Below are 19,839 nucleotides of genomic sequence, written 5' to 3'. Positions count from 1 at the left end.
TCCAAACAACGCTAGTTGGGAAGCTGAACGTACATGAACGCGCAGCCGGACCGGCTTGTAAACAATGGGCTGGAGATCAACACAGAGAGAGGGTGTGTGAGGTCATGCTATACTCCAGATGAAATTACACCTCTAGTTCTTCACATAGCAATTTTTTAATTCCTTCAATCTAGAAATGATGAATTTCGCTTATTGCTCCTTTAAAATAAAATGATAATAATTCTGGACGATACTGGATACGAGGCAGGGGATTCTTAAAATGAAGCAAACTTTACTTGGATAACAGTAAGGTTAAAAGATGAGTTAAGGTAAATCGAATACGTTTGTCTTGACATGTTTTAAACCATAATATTTTAGTGGATACAAATGTTAGGAAGTACTGAGCATACAACTGGATAAATAATCGTAATAATAATAATAATAATTTACTGCAGAGGTTTTGTGAGAGTTTGCTAACAGTTATTTTGACATAGTTTTGCTTGTACAAACACAGATTCCATTTACCTCAGTTCATGATGAATGTTCAACACGTTCTCATCCCAACTCATCAAATACTGCCTTGTCAGTGGACCTCAACGTAAGAATGCGATGCACTAGGTACCCTCCTGCATCACTTTTGGACGTTCAGGGAGACGTGTCAATTTATGCTTGTTACATGCGTTGTGTCATTTCAAAGAAAAGGAAAAGTACAGTTTTTGCTCGTTAAATTCAAAATAAACTTACAGCAAGCGTAGGTAAAACACTTCAATTTCTGGTTTATTTTCTTAAGTTTAGGCAACAAAAGTCCCCGCTCAGATTTAAAGAAAAAAACCCACCATGTGTCATATGTCATGTGACATACGTCACTAGTGTTACTTAAATAACTCCATTGACTTTTAGTTTTACAAGGGAAACAAACAACCGCCACCCAGGTGAAAGTCTGGAGCTTATTTGAGCCATCCACCTCCCTACCTCCCAGACTTTGTCGCTCCACTGAGGTAGCTGTCGGCAGCGTCACAAACTGCCACCACCTGGAGTGCATTATACAGCCCCTAAGGGTGCCTCTGGGTCCACTGACAAAGTGGGGATATTTTACAAGTTGAGTTGTTGTTTGGTGCGTCAGAAACAGCCTCAGCCTAGTGCCTTTTTGGATTCTTTGTCCACTGTGGAGGCATGAGAGAAAAACTACAAGGAATTTCAGTAATCAAGTAACTGTTATACAATACAAATGGTCATTTTGAAATGGTGAAATATTCCTTTAAAAGATCGATCTCAGTATTTTATGAATCGATATCAGATAATTCAGATGAATAAAAATATGAACTGAAAAATAATTTTCATAATAAATATATTTTATACTCCACCTAGCCATTCCTCCATTTTCTAAACTGTTCATCCTGTTCAAGGTCATGGGGAACTGGAGTCTTTCCCAGCTTTGGTATGATGTGGGGTAAACTGTGGACACATCACAGTGCTATCAGAAAGATTACGTTTTCATATCCACTCTTGTTCGAATCAACAAAAGTTGATTGTTCTCGCTTTTTCTCAACATCTATAAGTTCGGTTACTGGACAGTTATTAAAGGTCAATCAAGGTCAAAGTTAATAAAACACTTTTTGATTGCTCCCACTTATGAAATTCCCGGCAGGTCATGCTAGGTCACAGCATTAGAAACTGGGCCACTGTGTCTTTGTTCCTGCTGATGTCTGTAACAGTAATAAACAGACTCGCTGCTGACATGGCAGAATGTGCGGCTGATATATGAGACAGTAGAGAGACCTGGAGAGGCCTCAGGTGATCCTCTGCCCTTGGTACAACAACATCAGAGCTAGGTCAGATAATATTAGCACAGGCTGCACTTCTTAGGATTCAGTGTCACCAGATGGGCGTTGGCCACACAGAACCAATCAGATGAAGAGACAGATAGGTGTGTGGCAGATGCTTAAGGTCAAAGTGGAATTATTCAAAAGAGGGATTTGAAACATGCTGAGAGGCTCAGGGCGATTTCTTTCACAATTTGTCTCTACATGAATGAACTCAGCTTTGTTTCTTATTGTTGCAGGTTATCTTATCTTATCTTATCTTATCTTATCTTATCTTATCTCATCTCAGCTCATCAGGCTGTGTTGTAGCTTCTGGCGCTAAACTTACTACTCTGTTTTGGTTAGCAGTTCTTGGGGCCCTGACACACCAAGCTGATGGTCACTGTTGGTCAAGCATCTGTCTCCCTAGTTTCTGCGGTGTGTCCCGTACCATTGGCCCTTGTGGGCCCTTGTCGGCTTTATTCAGAGACTGTGCAGCCCGTTGGTTTAAGAAATCACTCTGATTAGCAGTTTAGCTTAGCGCACGAGGAGAGAAACAGAAGCGATGAAAGTAAACAAATGGCCAAAGTCAAGAGGGCATGAGATCAAAACTAACTTGTTATATCGGGAAAGATTTTTTTTCTTTATTCACTGAGCTCTTTAGCAGAAATGGTTTGCAACTGCTTGTATTATTGTAAGCACACGGTAGATATGCTGTCTTCTTTCAACATTGGATTGTGTTGTTAATGTGCTAAGTGGCTAACTAGCATCCTGTCGGTCATCTAGTTTCCCTTTTTGAATGACGAATACAGACGTCCACTGTCTGCTGATATGGAGAGTTATTTTCCTCGGCTGTAGTCTTTGCTGTGTGTTCTGGGCAACTTTTTGGCGAAGACACAGGCAACATGAGGCGATGCACAAGTCGGCTTTAATTGCTACTAGTTCTTTGATGTCAGTTTGATGTGTCTGGGCTTTTACTTAGCTAACTAGGAATATCTGGTTGGCCCGCGCACCCTCTGGAAAAGTCTAGTGTCTGTTTTAAGACTTTGATCAGACAGTGGAGACTAAAGAGTCCTCTAGGAAGTGAAGAGAGCGCCCTTACTTCTGCTTTCACACACAGGTGTGAAAAACAGAGGACTGTGGGAAGCGGAGTTCATTTGTGCAAAGGCATGGAAAGGAAGGAAGTTTCAGTTCCAGAGTAAAAGTCTACTTTGCATCACACAAATGAACAAATCATCTGTGAAGTTCAGTGATCCCAACAGTGATAATAAACAAGGAGGCATCCTGATATTTAACAATGGCAGATAAGGTGGAGGGGGAGCCGCAGTTTTCACCTCTGCAAAGTGTGTTTACACCTGAAAAAGGGTCATTGTCAATTGTGCATAATATCAACTTTCTTAAAGAGGCATAGTTCAGATTGTGTATAAACTGGGGAGGACAGGGTTGGTGGAGGGTGTTACTCCTAGACACCTGCCAAACTGCAGACAGCTGCAGACCACTGTCGGAGATAAACAAAAAGCAAAACAGGGTATTTTTAATGAGACGTCAGAATATTTCCAGCTGTGTTTGTGTTGACTTCATCTGGAATTTTAAGCCAAAACATGATATTTTACCAACACTGATCAAGTGTTTTTTCTGCTTAAACCTTAAACACTCATTAACCACTGCATTGCAACAACCTAAAATTGAAAAGTGAACTGTAAAGAAACGTTTGAAGAGAAGTTAGAGGCAGTGAATATGACATACTCATAAAACCCTCTACACTGAGTGAACATCCACCCAATCCACCTTCCCCTTCTTTGAACAGTAATTCATCTGCACTCATTGAATGAATCATCCACTCAGTCAGTGAAATGTTTCTAAAAGCAAGATGTTTTCCGGCTCTCAAGGTTAATGAAATCTTCTCTTTGGTCAAACAGCCTTTTCACTGTTTTGCTGCCTCCCTTCGTTTGCATACATTCCCCGAGGATTTAGGTGACATTTATGAGCGATCAATAATCTGGTGAGCCCACACAGACTAAAAGCCTCCACATCTCTCTCAGTGTGTTTGCAAACAGACCGTTGGGGATTTATCTGCACTTGTTGTGTATTTCAGCATCTAAAATGGAGACCAAATAGGCACTTTGTCTTTAAAATCTTTCTATCATTTTTCTTAAAAGTAACTTAATAACATTAAGACAAATTACAAAGTGGTTTCAAAAATACTAAATTATTTATGGTATACTGGTTCAGAACTGATGTACTGTACCTTCTCCTTAGTAAACGTAAAATTGTTACGGCACTGCAGTAAGTTGTGTTTTTCCAAGTGTTTCAATGTGTTTCCTCCTCCCTGTGTTCCTGTCTGTCTTCCTCCCACTGTTTAGTTTTGTCTGTGTGCTGGTGTGGGTGTGGTCCCCTTCCCCGGTTTCCCTGGTTCCCCATTCAACAACTCTCTGCCAGTGGTAGATAAACCTCACAGCCGACTAAGACAATATTCAGAACTATATTCCTGATGTGTTTTTCCCGTGTAAAAAACCCCCAATATGACATCATTTGGATTATTTACTAAGATTTTATATCTGTGGCACAGAAATCATTATGCTTAAGTGGCAGTCTCCAGGGCTGAAAAATGAAGCCAATGCGGAAGTGCCAAAAACTGCAATTACTCTAATGGCTGATTGAGGCTGGCTCATCGAGCGAGTCAGTCTCTATTAGTCTCGCTCACCAGACCTTTCTCAAGAAAAGAAAGGTCTGGCTGGGCCGACTCTCACTTTAAGATTGGAGGAAAAAACGCCCCGGCTGCTTGTATTTCTTTCAACTAATCACAATCGTTCTGGGCGGTGCCACAGCAACGGTGCGCTTGCAAAAATATTGCCAGGGGAAAACAGGTTTTGGTGTAACACGCCCACAAAAATATCGCCTACAGGACGCGAACCATGGCAGAAAAAAAATGGCTACATCTCTGCAAGATCAAACACCGCAAAAGTTAGTAAAGGACGTGTTGAAAACGGTTGAAAACTGCTACACAACCGGAGGTGGTAGGGCGGGACTTCAGCGGGTGGCTCGTTCCGCCCAATGAGAGGCTGATCTATGCAGCAAACTTCCGCCCACTCAGACTAGTCTCCATAGACCCCCATGTTAAAATGCCCAACTTTAAGGCAGAAATAAACATGTTTACAGACTGGTACAGAAAATGCTTTTGGTTTCTATAGCTAATTTACCAGTTCATGACAACTGTATGAAGAGTGAATTTTTGTATAACTCACCCAGTTATATTTTTTATTAAGGACTCAGGTCATGTAGAAATAAAGATTTGGCCAATTTGAGTGACAGTTTAGTGGCATCTGTGGACAAGTCACTACCAGAGTGACTTGGTTGGTTTGGAAACAAAAACATTGTGAAACTCCAGATTCACAGATTATAGGTCCAGCCTTAACAGTATTTCTGTGAGTTTTTAGTTTGTGAAAGTTCATTTTAAAATTTCGGTCACCAGAAAAAGTCTGTTCAGCGTTTGGTTGGACTTAAAGACCCTCCAAGGTGTCCGGTGTTCAGTTTTTTCGATAAGTACATTTTGTTTTTTTTACTTTAAGCATAGACTGAATGTAATGATGGACAACCCGTGTCCACTTCCTCCCACTGTACAAAAATGAAGCCAGAATATCCCGAATACGGCAGCTGACGTCTTGCGCTGGTGAGCCAGAGTCTGCACAGTAGTGATCTCCATGGTATTCCCACCCAAACACCTGTCCAAACAATTGTAAGTAGCACCACTGATGGCGAGTGCACCGATCTGCATGCACAGCTTTCAATTATGACATCACACTGCGTTTTTAGAGCATCAAATAACTAATTAACTTTTTCTTTTTTTTTTTTTTTTTGTTAGAAAAATGAACACTTGAACATACGTCAGTGTGATGACAACTACCCAAAATGGCAGGAACCATGTCTGTGAAAATTTATTTGATGTGTACTTTTAGTGTGGCCCATGTCCCCTCCACTAACATGGAGAGGGCAGGGTTTATGAACTACACTGCTGTCAGCCACCAGGGGGCGATCGAGAAGTTTTGGCTTCACGTTCCGGGAACTGTCATGTCACCCATCTTTATTATACAGTCTTTGGTTTTAGGCCTGTTTTTTGTTGGCAATAATTAGCATTAACATTATCATAGTAAGCCATGGACTGTAAATGTACCCTGCTAACCAAGCAAGCAGCTAGCATTGAGGCTAGCTCCACCCTCTGGTCCAAACATGGTCACGTCTGGCTCCAATCCAAGATCAAAATGGCCAAAATGACAAACTTGAGGCTTCAAAACAAGAGTCCACAAACCAATGAGTGATGTCACAGTGGCTGATGTCCAGTTTTTTACAGTCTATGTGTACTTCTCATAATGAGTAAAATCAGATGATTGCAGCTTTAACTTCCAGACAGCATTAATTACATTTTTGAACTCATCCTTTACCATCTGTCTGAAATCATCATCGTCACTCAAGTTAAAAATTAATTATAGGAGACAGTAAGAAAAAAGCCCAGAGCGTGTCATGAGACCTAAACGCAACTCACTGTGGTGCCTCAGAAAACTGCAAAAGTTATTTGTCAACCCTGACACACACACGCAGCTCCTGCTATATTTGCACCGAAGTTCACCTTCCTCTTTTCTCTCTGTCTCCCTCACCGACTGTCTGTCTCCTTGTCCGGCTTTGTTTTTTGTCAAGTCACAGTGACTCAGTAGAAATTACTGGTCACATGACAGGATGGCACCCAAAATGGCTTGGACAGGGATCGATGACAACAGTGAGTGGGTCAAATACCAATACAGCTGCTTTAGTGTCACTTAAACATTTATGTTTAAACATTTTCCTGTTGAAAATCTCATTTATCTCCAAAGTGCACTGAAGTTACAGAATAGTGCTTTATTTTGGTGACAAACCCTTCATTCAAAACTCTCAAATCCTCTTTAATCTTATGAAAGATGAATATTCTTTTCATTATTGACATAATTCAGCTCAATCTCACTTTGATTAGGCTTCTAGCATTTTAATATCATTGCTCCAAACATAATACAGATTTGATTTTGTTTCAAGAAGAGCAGAAACAAGGGACAAATCTAGGGATACTGGCTGAGAATGTTTCATAAGGCATGTAATTAAGCTCGAGACAAACTTCTGTGTTAGCAGCCTGTTGCAGCACCCACCACATTTGCTGAACAGATGCTCTGTTACTATGGAAACCGGTGTCATAATGACAGAATGTAATCACACAGCCCGGACACACAAATCCCCCCTGGTACCTTGTGTGTGGCCTTTAAGCTTTGACACTCGACAAATAGGATTTCCTCTGCTGTCTGCACATGAAGAAACTGGAAAACAAACCTACGAGCATTTCAAGTACAACTACAGTATGCATGAATCAGACGACCGCCATGACTCATCTAATTGTCCTTCCAGAACTCCACACTCATATTTTATCCTTACACAACAACCTCATCTTTCTTCCTGCCTTAATTAAGCTCTCTCTCCCTCCATCCAGCCAAGAGTGTCCATATCCCTCCATCACCCCCCCCCCTTCCTTGGTCTCCATGGCAACAGCCTGGAGGTGACAGCTTTATTGACACAGGCTGAAAGTAACAACGGCACGGCACTCAATGCACACACGCACACATGCGACATGGCCTCACAAACTAAAGTAATGCTCCTGTGAGTGTACTGCAAAGCTGGTGCATGTGGGTGTGGACACACACACACACACACACACTGACTACATCTGACCTGCATCCAGTTCTGGCACCGTTTCCTATAAAAGAGACAATCAACTTCACTTTTGAGTGATGCCAGGAGGAAGGGTAAATGTATCGAGCTGTTTTGGGGGATGAATCCAATAACATTTCAGGCTGGATTTTAGCGTGAGGGTCCCTCAGTGCGTGAGGGTCGTGTATTGATGAGCCGGTCAATATTTGGCACGAGCGATAACAGCAGACTGCTGAGGAGTCAGGACACAACGGGACACCCATGAAGGGACACAGGAATGACACACATTTGTGCTACCAAACTTACTACTAGACAACATTCACAGGAGTCTGAGGTCATGTTCGTGAGTCTGCCTCCCACTGATATTGGCTGTAAGAACAGTTTTTACTAGTGATGGCCAAATGAAGCCTCATGAAGCATTTTCTTTATTTTATGAGCCCACTAGATGGCGCTCTTGGTTTACAAAGGGAGGCTCAAAGAATGGCAATTCAATGTGTTTTCAATCTTTTGTTGAAAAAAAGCACCATTTAGTGGGCTTATAAAATAAAGAAAATGCTTCATGAGGCTTCATTTGGCCATCACTAGTTTTTACCACAAACTCAGCATCAGTCTTTTTCTCAGAATTTCCAGAATTCTATTATACTGTTATAGTAAACAGGCTGGTTGAAAAACTATGTCAATATGAGAGTTAAGAAATCGCATACTGATGAACTTTGGTCTCTTATTTACAGCTAATGTTACTAACTATCTGACATGCATAGACTAATTCCGGTAGAGTTAACAGTTTGAGTTCACGTCATGTGTCTGTTTATACATTAATGTCTTAGGCCATTCATTGCTCTTCAGATAGGCTGGTTGTTCCTTTCCTTAAAAAGACAAATATACAACTTTAATCTGAAGGAATACATTGATTCTAAAGCATTAAACATTTAATGCAGGCTTTCTCCAGTTTAAGGGAAACTCGTGGGTACCTATACAACACATTTTAATGCGGATATCTTGAGGTGAGCATTCAAGGGACCCCTCTACAAATGGCCATACCAGTTGCTCCCTCGCCAAAATGTAACTTAAATTCAAAGCATTATTTAGCCCCTTTCATGACAAGCTATGCCAATATAGTTGGTATCAATGGATGCCATGGGTTGTCTAGTTTGAGATGATACCCAAGCCTTTATGTTACCTTAAAAAATTAGTGCACCACAGCCTCTTAAATACAGTAATGTTGCTGTCAGAGATGTTCGTCCTGATTCTGATCAATTAATTAGTCAATCAAATCGCAATCGTACCCACTTTGGTCCATCTACATCTACTGACTCATCTACCTCTTCATACAGTATAACCTTTTTTTTTTTTGAGGGAATCATATTGAGACCAATTTTTTGTCCAGAGTCCAGAGTGTAGCAGAGAGAGAGAAAAACACACACAGTCGGACAGAAAGTGATAAAAAATACATAAAAACAATCATAACCACACAAACAAAGGGATGTATACAAAGACCACAGCAAGATACGACAAAACACATGACGCATCAGAGATAATCACTGACATCACTTAATGATTTAAAGGGTGTGAATATGTTGCATTTGTCCGTATAGCTGACATGTGCACCTGTAGAGTGTGTGAGCATAGTAAGAGAGACAAGTGTGTTTCCTCAGTAGTGAAGAGGCGTCTTGTAGCTAGAAGCTTGGAGCAAAAATAGAAACAGCACGCTAAGAATTTCCACAAATGCATTTATCATCAAATCCAGCGTTCACAATGATATTTTGCAGCGCAGAAATGTTGTCTGCTATGAACTGGATTGCAGCTGTATAGTAAAAGTTTTGGTCCTCATACTGTACATATACAGGAGAAACAAACAAACGCTACACATTTACAACCTCTCTGTTCCTCACACTCACAGTCAGCCAGTGCTACTGAACACACACCTACACACAATACCAAAAACCAAGCATGAACGCTTAAAACCATCACAGCTCTTACAGCACATAGTGTCTGTGTTGGCACACATCTGCAGTGTTCCTGACTCACAGAGTTATTATGGCACACATGCAGGCATACACCGCCCACACAGCACTCCATATAGAAACATGCATTATTCACAAATCACAGCTCCAGTGAACTCTTGTTGCAACAATCCCTCAACTGTTTTAATGACTTCATGTATAAAAACTGGAGCAGTAGTCCACCCCTAAACTAATCACCTCCTGATTGCTTGCCTCAACATTAAGGGGATAAAAAAAAATCACTTGCCTGCTCCTCCATCTTCTGGAAACAATCTGGATGATCACCGGACTAAATTTCACTCCAGGCTGCAGAGAGGAGATCTTCAGGTGGTGGTTGAAAGCTTTGCAGGACCCGCCCGCCGGCGCTCTCAGCTGCAAGAAAAGAAACAAACCTCGTTAGGCGCTGTCCGTGGTACCTACTGGTTTGCCAGGCAGGACACGACCGCTTCCCTCGTCCTTCCCATCAGGACTCAACCACAACTGGAAATATCATGCATTTCACAGTGCATATTACAGCTATAAAGAGCAGGAGGTAAATGAGGATGATATTTGGTCCGTTTACCTCTCTCTGTGTCTGTGATGTCGGTCAAACTGAAGCAAGCACTGGATTTTTCCACGCCTAAAGAAAGACCTCAAATCCAAAAGCAGCATAACCGGGACAATAAAGTGACACTCACCTGTCGTGACTACAGGACGGACAATGATACACTGCTGCAGCGGTGCCTCCCTCCTTTTCTCTCTGAATCCGTCACGTCACATACGGCGGCTGCGAGGTGAACCGCACGTACCCGCACGCAGTTGTTTTTATATTTTTTCTTTTCCCCCAGCCTACGCCGTCAACCTATGAAAAACTGGAATGCTGGGATGCCGTGACGTGACCCCGCCCCTCCGCTTCTACTTGCAGACATCCGTGACTCTTTTGCATCATCACCGCATCCCGTAAGGAGAGGCGGCCTCCATGTCCTATTATGGTTGCAGGCGTTATTCGGTTACTTGGTCAGCTTAGTTGACGCAAGCGTGGGCGCATGCGCGTAAGGAGAGGGGCTTATGAGGGTCGCGAGGGGATGGTTGTGATCCCCCAACACCCGCCCCCCGCCTCCCTCTCTTTTGCGCCACGGTTTCCTCCTCGCTTTCCCATGATGCCTCTCGCGGCGACCTTGACAGGAGCTGCAGGGTGATGATGCTGATGCTGCGGATGCTGATGCAACTCGGTCCGTTACTGAGGGTGCTCTCACACCTGTGGTTGGGCTCATATGGTTTCACCTGAGAGTTAAACATGATGCAATGTTACATTTTAGTTTTTGTTTGGTTCCTGTTCACTCTGATATTTTGCAAACGAACCAAGAGGAGTAAACATGAGTTTTCCTGACTGTCAGGTAACTCCTTGATTGGACTTGTGGGGGTTTGTCATCCTGCATCATTCTGCATCATCCTGCATCATCAGGACCTCTGTGGGGAAATCACATTCCCATGACTGCACCAGTACTGCATCCAGCACTTTAATGCTTCTTAATTTTTTATATTTATGGTCAAACAGCCCATAGACAAATAACTGAGTGTAAGCATCATTAGTGGGCTATTATTAGACCGCAAATCAGTCTCATGTGATTCTTGAGACAGTATGGAAAGGTGTCTTGTACAGGAATGATTCAGGGTATAATACTGTAGGATCACTGACACACATTTTAATGGACTTAATGAACAGACAAAGTACACAGAGTCGGATACAGTGGTGGCAGTTTTACTTATTTTTAATCAGGGGAAATACCCACACTGACGTGCATATGTGTTGCCATGGTAACATGTATGCATTAGCATAAATAGATTATGGGATATATACTGTAGTTTGTGAACAGCCACCACATGAGGCAACTGTCCACATCAATGTGAAATAAAAGTGGATACATCTGGTGTCAGATAACACACACACACACTGCAGTTCTCCCAGTCTTGTGATCTGCTCGTGACATGGAGACAATAACAAAAGTCAGCTGATGGGGCATGACAGAGGTTTGTGTAAAGGTGCTTATGCAATGAATTTCACATAGTTCAATTTTGCCAGAATGAGTTTGGAAAAACCTTAACTCAGAGATACTGTATATCAAAGAGTTTATTTTCTACTGTCAGTGATGAAGAGCTTCAGAGGAGCTGCTAAATAGACCTGATGGTGAGACTGTTTCTGAACAGGTGCTTTCAAGGTCAAGGATAAATGTTTAATTTCAGATTGAAGAGTCAACATGGACAGGAAGTTATTTAAGTGCTTTAGAGAAATGAAAAATTTGAGCACCACTAAATATTATTTCAATCAGGAGAGACAGAAGAATGAAGTTAATTAATATTTCATTCAGAATATGAGTGTACAGATTAATATATGATTTGTGCTGATTCAAATTTAACAGAAACCTTTGGCGCTTGGACACCAGAGGGAGATATTTTGCGACTGGGGGACATCTGAGTGGCAGCAGGATAAATCCCCTCCATGGAGTCCAGACACTGGTGGTGGTGGTGGCCGATGACTCCGAGGCTGATGACTGCTGAGGCAGATGAGGCTGATGAATCCATAAAGCCTAGGTGGTGATGCGGAGGTGGAAGACATGCACGACTGTGGCAAGAAAGAACTACAGCAGAGAAAGAACCATATTTAAAATGAGGAGCAGTAAGATGATAGGCTGACAGAGAAGATGTGTCGCTGTGCCATTGGTTCTTTGTAAATTGGCTGATGACTCAACTGACCTACCCAGACAATGACACTTAGAGACAGTGTGTGAGCATATGTGCAAGAAGTGAATAAACAAAAAAACAACTATGTGGTGGCCAACAGAAAATGAATTGCAATATGAAAAACGTGTGGATCCAAAATTACAGACAGAGACACAACAACTTGAGACTTTCGACTTGCAAACAATGACCTGGGCCCACCTCTGATTTATGCACGTCTGGTTAGATGCTTGGCTACATTTACTTGTCTCAGTTTATTTATATATTGTCTCATTTATACTCTGTGCACTGACAATTATGTTAAATCTAGTCTCATGGTTTTACCTTGTTTTGACCTGCAGGTGGTATTTTAAAAACTTTATTTCTTTAATCCAAACACTATTACTTACTTTTTACTTTATTTATATAATATTGACACTCTGTTTCTTCATATTGTAATTTTACTGGTGTTACTTCTTTCTACTCTGTATGTATGATATCCATTTCATAATCCTTCCCTATGCAGATGGAGGGTCTAAGAGTCAAGGGTTTTGTATGTTTGTATGTTGTACACATTGTGAAGCCCTTATGCTCAAATGTTTGCTATCCCCCATATCATATTTTGGTATATAAACAGAGAAATGTATCAAACCCCTTCCTCAGCTTCTTCACTTTCTCCTTAAATATAAAAAAAAAATTGTAGAGACTCATACAGGAATAATCCCTGTCAGTCATCACGTATGACCCCTTGAAGTGTGTAAAAATGATTTTTTTTTTTTAAATTCTACAGAGACTCTGCCCTCTGCCTGTATTTACTTATTTTCTGTGTTGCAGAAGTTTTTGAGTGTGTTACCCCACAGTACTCAAGTGAGGTCAGGGCTTTAAAAAAAGGTAGCGACCAGATGCCAGGCCGTAAGCAGCAGCGTTTAAGAGAAATGGTGCCGGAAAAGGCAAACAAGACTCAATCTGGGGTTGGCTTTCACTTTCTCTGTCCCTGTTAAGTGTGTTTACAAACTGTAACTGACAATCCTGCATAGTATTCCTTTAAGTAATAAGCCAAAAAGGTGGTGGAGGGTGAAGGGGGTGCTTACTTATACCTCTCCTACTTATCTATTTCAAAATAACTGTGTTTACTCCACCCTACCTCATACATCTCCATCAGGCTGTTTTCAGTATTGTTAGGCTGTGTGAACAGACATAGTCTTGACTACTTGCTGATTAAAGACATCAATATTTCAGATCTGACAACGTAACCATGTAGACTCTCTACACTGCTGTCACTTTCAAAAGAAAAGCCCCTGAAGTTCTTCCTAGTATTTCTAACATATCAAATATATGTTAATGCTAATTACCTCCACCAAAGAGGCTTCATATGGTTTGCAGGATTAATGTAAAACTACCCGCCTGACATTCATGAAACTTGGTGGAAAGCTGTAGGGCCATAAAAGAACCAATTCAATTTTGGAGCGGATCCGAATCATTGGGTGAATGCACTTTTTTTCCCCACTTTCGTCAACATTGCCAGATAGGGCATTTGGCCGTGGCGGAGGTCTGCACTCTCCAACTGCCCTTCTAGTTTTCTTATCGTCTGATCATGTGTATGTTTAATGTCCAGGGTAATTTGAGCAGGGACTCAAAATCAAATATAAAGCAGTGGCAAGGTTCACAGTAACATTAAATAATTTATTTAGTTGCTTCTGTACAGAGAGAGTAGATGCTTCACATTAAGATACTAAGATGATGATAGAGGAATGTGTCAGTTCAGATCTTTCCAGCAAAAGTTCCCGACTCCAGCTGGTCATCCCATTTCTGAACCTGCAGGACAGAGCAAGATGAAGTTCAAAAAGGACCAAGATATCGTGCTTAAGGTCAAAAAGAAATGAATATCTGGCATCAGAGCATGTGAGCGGAGCAGGTGAAAATTTCCGCTCCTCACTCGCAGACCTGTCACTTTGCGCCGCTCGTCCGCTTCGCTTGGTTCTGCGCATTCTTCGCGCCGCTCCGCTCCACTCCATCATAAATTTTATCCCGCTCCACTCGCTCACCACTCCGCTCAAAAAAACTGCGTCGTACTACCCTAACCTGTAATCTTCTATTTACAAATAAAACATGAGCTTGGTAGATTCTCTGGGGAAGCCCTCTCCCTGCAGTTAGGGACCATTCTACACGGTACCGCTGGCAGGGTGGAAATAAGTCAAAGCGTAGAGGAGACGGACCGGGTTAAGCGGCCGACCTCCGGGGAAGCCCTCTCGCCTCTCCCCGCAGTTAGGGACCGTTCTCCAAGGTACCGCTGCTTCTCTTCTCAGTTTCTTTTCTGAAGTACACAGTAAACTCCATAGTTTTGAAAGAAAATAGTGCGGGTGTGAACAGGTGCAAAGATGCATTCTGGGTGGGGCATGAGCGACCGGAGCGAAATTGGAGTGAGAGATAAGGCTCTGCTCCACCTTTTAAAAAAAATAGCCGCTCTTCCCTCAACACAAAATCCTTCCGCTCCCCGCTCCGCTCCGCTCACATGCTCTGTCTGGCATTATGCAACTACACCTCTACAGTTTTAATATGAAGATGATGTGCAGATGATAAAATAAAAAAGGAAATATCGGTGTTATAGTCGATGACAGCAGATGTTTAACTAATACTCTCAGCCCTATAAGACCATTTGTATGTTAATTACTCAACTAGTGTTCTGTTGAATTCATGAGGAAAACATTTCTCACATGGCTTCACTGTGAACGAAGAATCCAAAAACTGAGAAAATGTTTGATGAATTGAAGTCATAGGTAGTGATGGCCAAATGAAGCCTCATGAAGCATTTTCTTTATTTTATAAGCCCACTAGATGGCACTCTTGGTTTAAAGAGAGAGACTTAAAGAATGGTAATTCAGTGTGCTTTCAACTTTTTGTTGAAGAAATAGCGCCATCTAGTGGGCTCATAAGATGAAGAAAATGCTTCATGAGGCTTCATTTGGCCATCACTAGTCATAGGTGAACACCATTAACGACCGCAAACTGTATCAAAACATCAGTTTACAAACTCTCACACAGCTCATGCAGTTTCATCCAAGTCTTATTTATCCAGCTGTTTGCTCAGCACTTCCCAAACAGACAGCCTTTCCAACCAATTTTTAAATGATTAAAAATGATTAAAAATCATTAAATAATTAATTTAAATAATAATTGTACTTTGGTGAACACAGAGGTTTACGACCGCATCCCTCATGGGGTCTTGTGGGGGGTACTGCAGTATTACACGGTACAAGCGTCATTTGGTGCGGTGTCTGCAGTGGTGCGGGCACTGCGCCTGACTGTTGTGGTGAAGAGGGAGCTGAGCCGAAAGCCAACACTTTCGATTTACTGGTCCATCTACATCCCAACCCTCACCTATGGTCATGAGCTCTGGGTAGTGACCAAAAAAATTAGATTGCCGATACAAGCAGCCGAAATGAGTTTCCTCTGTGGGGTGTCTGGGCTCAGCCTTAGAGATAGGGTGAGGAGCTTAGAAATCAGGAGGGAGCTTAAAGTAGAGTCTCTTGTCCTTGGTGTCTAAAGGGGTCAGTTGAGGTGGTTCTGGCATCTGATGAGGATGTGTCCTGGGCGCCTCCTGTTGGAGGTGTTCCGGGCACGTCCCACTGGTAGGAGAGATTACATATCTCGTCGTCACAAGTCTGGGAACGCCTTGGCGTCCAGCGTTGCTGAGAGAGGGATGCCTGGGGTGCTTTGCTTGACCTGCTGCCCCGTGATCCAACCCCAGGTAAGTGGATGAAAATGGATGAATGGATGGATGAACACAGAAGCTTCTGGTCTTATGCTGTGTTCACACTCAGAGCAATACAGCAACAGGCTATAGATCATATTTAAAGGAAGCCAGCGACATGACGCTACAAACTGACTCCTGACACCTGTCACTGTGTACTGGTGTGACTACAAATCAAAGCTAAGCTGGCCTCAACTTTTTTCAGCACTCCAATGATGTGCTGAAATGTCAACCAATCATATGTTTTTGTTTCTAGCTGTGGTGCTCTGCTATTTAGCTGAGTTAGCTGATGTCATGCTAGCTTTCTGTCCGTTGCTGGATGGAGACATGGAGATGCAATAGGGTGGTAAAATGTGATATTAAAATGGGGCTTAAAAGCATAAACATGTTTTTGACCAAATACAAACTTTAGATGACATTTAGCCCAGAATCCTTGTTTTAAGGAGCAGACACACACAAGCCAGGATGATTTATCTGAATCGACAAGTGCTTGAGCAACACATAAATGGAGACTCTGTGATGTATCTGGCTAAGCTGTTTCTTTGTTGCTTGTAGTGTAAACACAGCTTACCACTACCTTGATCAGTTAGTTGTTTGTGTTATTGTGTAACTATTTTTATGTGACTGTGTTGGTGAGTCCAAACTAACCCTTTAAAACACCACAGTCACACTATAACACCAACTAACTAACTGGTGGAGCCATAGACCGTGTTCGGAGAGGTAAAATCACTGGTTTTGTTGATGGAGTCTGGCTTTAAAGAGAGCTCAGATAACTAGAGATGGCCAAATGAAGCCTCATGAAGCACTTTCTTCATCTTATAAGCCCACTAGATGGCGCTTTTTCTTCAACAAAAAGTTGAAAGCACACTAAATTGCCATTCTTTGAGTCTCTCTCTTTAAACCAAGAGCGCCATCTAGTGGGATCATAAAATAAAGAAAATGCTTCATGAGGCTTCATTTGGCCATCACTACAGATAACACTGACTTTCGGCTCAGTTCCTCATCAGAAAGGTCTGTCTGTTTGGAAAGTACTGAGAATATGACTGGACAAATGAGACTTGGATTATACTACAAGAGCTACTTGAGAGTTGGTAAATGGATGTTTTGATATAGTTTTGCTGTTGATAAACCTATTTTATCACTCTGTTTTTGGACCCTTGGTTCATTGTGGAGGCGTGGGAGAAAAAAAGAATTTTCTTTACAAATTCAACATAACATGGGCTGAATAATTGATACACTAGTGATCATTTGGGGGGCTGAAGTATTCCTTTAAATGATGAAAACAGTCAGTATTTGGTGTAACTTACCCAGCTCATAGGGCAGAGGCTCTTGTAGACCCTCTTGTACCAATCGCAGGGAGCCGTGTCCTGGTCTTTGGCGGACAGAGCTTTGTTACATCTGTGGAAATCTGCAGATAACACAGAGAGAAAGAAGAGATGCCAGAGCAGGAAATAAACAGCCAGCTGAGATCCCAGAGATGACTGCTAATCAGAGAAAGCCATTCTTATTTAAAACCCAAAGAATCAACGCTTTCTGTACCTTAAATACAGTTGAAATTACAATCAAACTCCATGAGTATAGCTATGTTACTTTGAAAATCAAAAGGGGGGCAGAGCTGAAGATGAGTGAACAAACAGCCCATCCATCAAGGACGCTTGAAATGCTTGACATGAAGCTGAAATACAGCTACTATCACATCTTCAAAATGGAGCTGTGACACTAATCGTCCCCCTGAAACATAATAATTTGATGCAGAAGAAGGCTGAGACAGAAATAGAGTTGTAACACCTCTTCAGCTGGCTGCTACAAACATCATACTGACCTTTGGCACAGCAGGAAATGTGCAATGTATTCAGTCTCTGTGTTCTTTGAGTTCCAGAGGCAGCAGTTGCAACACAGCTTTGATTTCAATACTGAAGTCTAGATATTTTTTACCTGACAAATTTGACAGGTTTTTGGTAGGTGTTTAACAGGATTTGTGTCAGTGTCAGGTTTGTCAGCCTCACCAGATTACTTTTTAAAATAAGAATATTCTGCAGATAAAAACATCCGAGAATATATGATAAGACGAAGTATAAAAATGTTTAATCAAATTATTTTTTTGGGAGCAAGATTAAATATCCAATATCCTTTTTCAGTTTGACTTTACACCTGCAGTTAAAGCCCAGCTCCTCCATTCACACAATCATCAAACAATATGTATATGTTAAGACACGCAGACAAAGCTTTAGAGCAAAGCTGAGGTAGATGTGACTTGCGTCCATTTTCACTTGTCTTGGTTAAAAGCTGACGTTGGATTCAACATGATATGAGTGAAAACAGAGGAACTGCCCAGTAATAGTGTGACACAAGAACAGGATCAAATCAAGGATCACATCAATCTTAAACTGCCTTGACAGCGCCCAGACTTTATGAACTAGATCTATGAGAGAGAGGTAAATTGTCTTGTTTACCCAGATAGTTCTGGAAACAGTTGCGGGTCTGGTTGGTGTTGGGGAAGCGGGCGTCAAATGGAGCTGTCCTGTAGTTCTTGATCTTCTCCTCCATCTGCTCAGACATCTTCAAGCTGCTGGATTTCTGCAGAGGACAAGAAAATGTGTTATCCACTCCAAACTGTAATCACACTGACTGGACCCTGCAAAAAGAAAGTGTGTCTGCAGTACAAGAGGAGGCATTTTTAATCCTCAAAACACACTGTCCAGGGCACTGGATGGCACTGATCACCAACTATTAAGTTTTGATAAATGTGTTGGGTGCCGAATTTACCAGATGATGCTCCTGAGTAGTGAGATACCTTTAATTGTGCTCTACGAGGTGTGTATCGCACTCGCACAGGGAATATTAAAAACACACCACTTTTACAAATGGAGTTTGGCATATCACCTCTGCATAACGTACAATAGATAACTGAACGCTGTCATGCACATTGGCACACATTAGCCGCGAATAGTGCATTATTATTAATGACAGCGACTGTTTAAGCTAATAATTAGCTGTCAGTAAATAAATAGGGTACATATTATTATAAATCACGACAACCGTCACAATTACAAGCCTGCTCACTGTTAGCCTTCAGGGATAAATATAGATAAATCAACGCTAAGCCTGGCAGGTGTCACTGAGCGTGTGATGATGCTTCTTACTTCTAACCCGTCTGCCAGAGATAAACACATAAATGAATGAACTAAATACATTTAAAAGCAATAATTAACTACGTACTAATGAAGCAGAAGGCATGTAATTCTTGAGAAACACTGTTTACCTTTTACAGAGAAATTCCGCTATAATCTCAACGCCCAGTGTCCTCCGGTCTGAAGGGTTGCTCCCTCGCAGGGCATGTCGGGTAACAGGAGCGACGCTTTCAGGGGATGTTTGGAGAGGCAGCACCACCTGGTGGACACAGTGAGGAGGTACAGCTGCAGACTGGAAACATCCATGGATGATGCAGCACAGACAATGTTGACAACATCAACCTTGTAAATGGATCCATTTGTATTGTTGGGATGTTGTTAATTCAGTATGTGATATATTGTCATAATTTCTTACATATTTTGGAAAGGTATAATAAAGAATGTGCTGTGGAAAAAAGTGTGGTCTTTGCCTCTATTATTTTCTTACTTATAAAGTGAGAGAAGTTACTTTTAAATTAATTTAGCCTACAGGTTCTACCCAGCAAAATATTTCCTTAAGAGTTTAAAAATGAGATTTAGTCTGATTAATTTTTTTTTGTAAAAATTTTGACAAACCGGTTTTATGTTCATTTTGGAATTGTCGTTAAGATGAAAATGTAAGAAAATGATTTATAATGAATCTTTTATTATTTAATAATAAATATTTATTATTTTAATATTTAATAATAATAAAAATGTAATAATTATTTAAT

General features: G+C 41.5%; 2 protein-coding genes across 4 annotated transcripts in view; both read right to left on the bottom strand.

Moving 5' to 3' along the window:
- slc2a3a (solute carrier family 2 member 3a) overlaps positions 1–10,474 on the bottom strand; it is a 34,143-nt gene extending 23,669 nt beyond the window's left edge. For 2 of the 3 annotated variants that reach the window (XM_050034969.1, XM_050034971.1), the window contains exons 1-2: positions 10,186–10,474; positions 9,756–9,880 (exon numbers count right to left, since the gene is read on the bottom strand). In XM_050034969.1, coding sequence (XP_049890926.1) covers positions 9,756–9,767 — 12 coding nt within the window. In that variant the 5' untranslated portion in view covers positions 9,768–9,880; positions 10,186–10,474. Of the gene's footprint in view, positions 1–9,755; positions 9,881–10,070 lie in introns of all 3 variants that reach the window. The other variant, XM_050034970.1, reaches the window with a different exon arrangement.
- Positions 10,475–13,867: 3,393 nt separating this feature from the next.
- Positions 13,868–19,275, bottom strand: LOC126383994 (cytochrome c oxidase subunit 6B1-like). Its single transcript, XM_050034788.1, has 4 exons — positions 19,219–19,275; positions 18,410–18,533; positions 17,264–17,364; positions 13,868–14,020 (listed from the first exon to the last, which is right to left on the bottom strand). The coding sequence occupies exons 2-4, from the start codon at positions 18,513–18,515 to the stop codon at positions 13,967–13,969; spliced, it is 261 nt and encodes an 86-aa protein (XP_049890745.1). The 5' UTR covers positions 18,516–18,533; positions 19,219–19,275; the 3' UTR covers positions 13,868–13,966.
- Positions 19,276–19,839: the final 564 nt, after the last annotated feature.

This window comes from Epinephelus moara, chromosome 22, assembly GCF_006386435.1.
Source record: "Epinephelus moara isolate mb chromosome 22, YSFRI_EMoa_1.0, whole genome shotgun sequence".
NCBI classification, from domain to species: Eukaryota; Metazoa; Chordata; class Actinopteri; order Perciformes; family Serranidae; genus Epinephelus; species Epinephelus moara.
This window is presented reverse-complemented; position numbering and strand designations above follow the sequence as displayed.

What these genes read in the sequence shown, in the direction of transcription:
- LOC126383994 (XM_050034788.1), bottom strand. Translation starts at nt 18,515, where the DNA reads ATGTCTGAGCAGATGGAGGAGAAGATCAAGAACTACAGGACAGCTCCA. An exon ending in CTGTTTCCAGAACTATCTGG is followed by an intron (nt 17,365 to 18,409) that starts GTAAACAAGACA and finishes TGTTATCTGCAG; the next exon opens with ATTTCCACAGATGTAACAAA. An exon ending in GCCTCTGCCCTATGAGCTGG is followed by an intron (nt 14,021 to 17,263) that starts GTAAGTTACACC and finishes TCTGTCCTGCAG; the next exon opens with GTTCAGAAATGGGATGACCA.